Raw genomic sequence first — 3,015 nt, forward strand, 5'->3', positions numbered from 1 at the left:
CAAAAACTTCAAATATGATGAAAACATAAAAGAGGGACCAAAGTTTGTATTGAGTGAGGATGGAGAAAAATCAGCAGGAAAAGAAGCAGTAAACCAAGGAGGAAAAAATGAGAAAACAGACTCGAAACGCACAGGAAAATTGGAACCAGATTGCACCAAGGCTCTTCTTTTCCTCGTATTGTTGCTTCTATAACTAACTTTTAGAAAGAGTTTTGCAATATTTTATAAAATATTTGAACCTTTAATATTTTGAGAATTTTTTTAATTTTTGATATGCTTTAACGCTTTTGTAAGATCTTTTCAAGATGGAAAATTATAAACTCTGTAATTTTTGTGTAAAAGTGGCCTGTAGGTACAAAATAATATGGTAAAAAATGCGTGCTATTCTAATTATATTTTTTTTTAAATCTTGTAAATGCTATTTCTAACCAAAATAATAATAATAATGATAATAATAAGAGAATGTTTTGAGTGTGTGTATATACGAATAGTATAATAAGATCGGTGATAATGACAGCACCAACAAAAGCAGTAGTTCATAAAGTCGTGGTGATGGAATTTTTTTGAAAACTGTTGCTGTGGGAAATTATAAGAAATAAATTAAATATTGAGTAGTTATTGACGGCGAAAAACAGCCCTCAATTTAAAAAACAGAAAATAAACCACAATCCTGACGCTATGTAAAAAACAAGGCACATATTATTAACTATAAATGCTTTAAAACCAATTGGAGTCGACACGGAGGCTACAACACTAAAGTAAAACGGCGACTACACAGCATTCACAACAAGTAAAGCAGGGCAATAGCTACATCATGCTAAATCAGACACTATGTCCAGGGAATACGTCTGCTCACCAAAAAACTAACCTAAACTCGCGAAAATGACACAAAGAACTCTGTCCACCGTTTGCAACCGGTGACAAGAAAGGTAAGAGAGAACGCGGAACCACAACGCAGAAGAAAACAAGCGATCGAAATGACGACACCAATGCTGGGGACTGGCATGCTAACCATTGTGTTACACCTTGTCACCTCTGGAAGCCTAGCGGCGATACAGGAAGGAGCAAACAGGCACGAGCACGCGGTCCTGTGCGATGTACTAGCGCTAGTAGATGGTAAGCTCGACATACCAGCACAAGAAAGTGTCGACAACGCAAGCTACAACAAAATACGTAACCTCAATTTTTCGACGGCGAGCACCAGCTGGCGACAAACGTTCTACTCAGACGCTGCGCTGACAAAACCCCACACAGAGGCACAGCCCGAACACAAGAAAATATCAGACTACGCCAAATACTGGTCAGACTGGCATAGGGCGGCCACAGCATTAGCAGCAACGAAGAAACCAGACGAAGTTGAAAAAGATAAACCTCAAGAACTGACAGAAGAGAGCCAACAGATAGCGCGCGCCCGATTGTGTGGCATCGCGAAAGCGGCAAGACGAGCAAAGGAGGTTGCACCGCTGGAGGCCGGGGCAGCCGACGACATAAAAAAAGACACGGAGATGCAAGCCCTCAAAACAGTTTTTTTCGGCGCAGCGAACGCAACCTCTAAAACAGTAACGAGCACAAATGCGTTCGGGACGGCCAGCGTCGACGCCCGGGAAACAGCCTGAGAAGCGGCGAGCGCGGAAGGAAAAGCAAAAACTCTAGTCGCACAACTCATGTGCGTATGCACAAAAGCAACTCAAGGGGTGGGCATCACCAAAGCATGCACAGCAGCAACCGACGGAGGAACGGGATGGAACAGCGGACCGGAGTCGCCCGGCGCCAATAACTCAAGAGACGCAGCCAAGACGTGCCCGCCAGCAAAGGGGAGACAGATAACAGCAGCACGACTGCGAACTGCAATAGACGCGGATGCAAAGCTAGTAAACTTAGACAGCAACGGCGACGGGTACATCGGTGTACACCAAGCAACAGGTTGCACCGGGCAAACAACGCAGGCATACGCGTCAAGATAGCAAACTATAAATCAAACCCCACAGACGGGATTAAAAAGTTACAGTGGACATCAACCCTGGAGGAACTCGCTAGCAAACTAGAAGCTAGAACAAGGTACAACACCATTTTCTCTAAACTAAACGACCAGCTACGATCCAACTCAGAGCAAGCCGAACGAGCTATTCAACTAACAAAACTAGAAGAAGCCGCTAGATCAGCAGCCAGCGAAGAACAAACCCAAACGTCCGCCACAGCGGCTCAGGTACAAAACAACCTCATAGATGAGTGCGAAGCAATAACCAAAGCAGCCAAAATGTGAATGGAAAGGCAAAAATGACGATGATGAAGAACACTGCAAAGTAAATAAAACACACATAGCAAAAGAAGCAGCTCAAGCAGGAACAGCTGGAGGAAATGGACAACGTCAACAGATAAATGCAAGGGTAAGAAAAAGGATGAATGCAAATATCCGGATTGTAAAATAGAAGGAAGATAGTGCAAGGATTCGAGTTTTCTCGTAATGATAAATTGCTCTTGTTGCTGTTGCATTTATGAGTTTTGTAGCATTTTAAGGGTTCTAAAAATTACAAGAGTTCTTGTTGAAGTTTGTGAAATATATGGAATTTTACCATTTTGAAAAAATTTGCTGAAATATATAAAATTTGGTATATTTTAACGCACATTGATGGAAATGTGAAAATTGAAAATATTTTTTGAATTTATAAAAATACTATGATTTAGTATGATAGCGTTTGACTATTGCATATGTGTGTAAAGCAGTATGATAATAATAATGATAATAATGATAGGAGAGCGTTGTGAGTGTGTAGGCACTAATATTATAATAAGGGCGGTGAAGACTAAGTATGAAACTGAAATGGCACTTAAAACAGTGTTATGGGCGCAATGGAACTAATAATGATGAAACTGCAATTGTGTTAATCGTTGGTGAGCAAAACAACTATGTCAAGTGCCAACATGATCATGGACGCAATAGTAAGTGCAAAAAGTATTCTATCAATGCTATGAGCTTCAAGTAGTTGGCACAGGGGTTGTTTAAATTTAGGAGAA

General features: G+C 41.1%; 1 protein-coding gene and 1 pseudogene across 2 annotated transcripts in view; both read left to right on the top strand.

Annotated features, from left to right (window-relative positions):
• The window catches only part of TEOVI_000053600 (Trypanosome variant surface glycoprotein (A-type), putative), a gene marked incomplete at both ends in the record, with an annotated part of 723 nt that extends 705 nt beyond the window's left edge, over positions 1 to 18 (top strand). Inside the window, one exon of the mRNA XM_067223735.1 lies at positions 3 to 18. Coding sequence (XP_067079836.1) covers positions 3 to 18 — 16 coding nt within the window. The remainder of the gene's footprint in view (positions 1 to 2) is intronic.
• Positions 19 to 977: 959 nt separating this feature from the next.
• On the top strand, positions 978 to 2,404 carry TEOVI_000053700:pseudogene (annotated as a pseudogene). The gene is given in 4 exon segments: positions 978 to 1,934; positions 1,937 to 2,251; positions 2,253 to 2,363; positions 2,366 to 2,404. Coding segments are annotated over 4 exon segments (1,422 nt in total).
• Positions 2,405 to 3,015: the final 611 nt, after the last annotated feature.

Source organism: Trypanosoma equiperdum (assembly GCF_001457755.1).
Source record: "Trypanosoma equiperdum strain OVI genome assembly, contig: ctg_194, whole genome shotgun sequence".
NCBI lineage: Eukaryota > Euglenozoa > Kinetoplastea > Trypanosomatida > Trypanosomatidae > Trypanosoma > Trypanosoma equiperdum.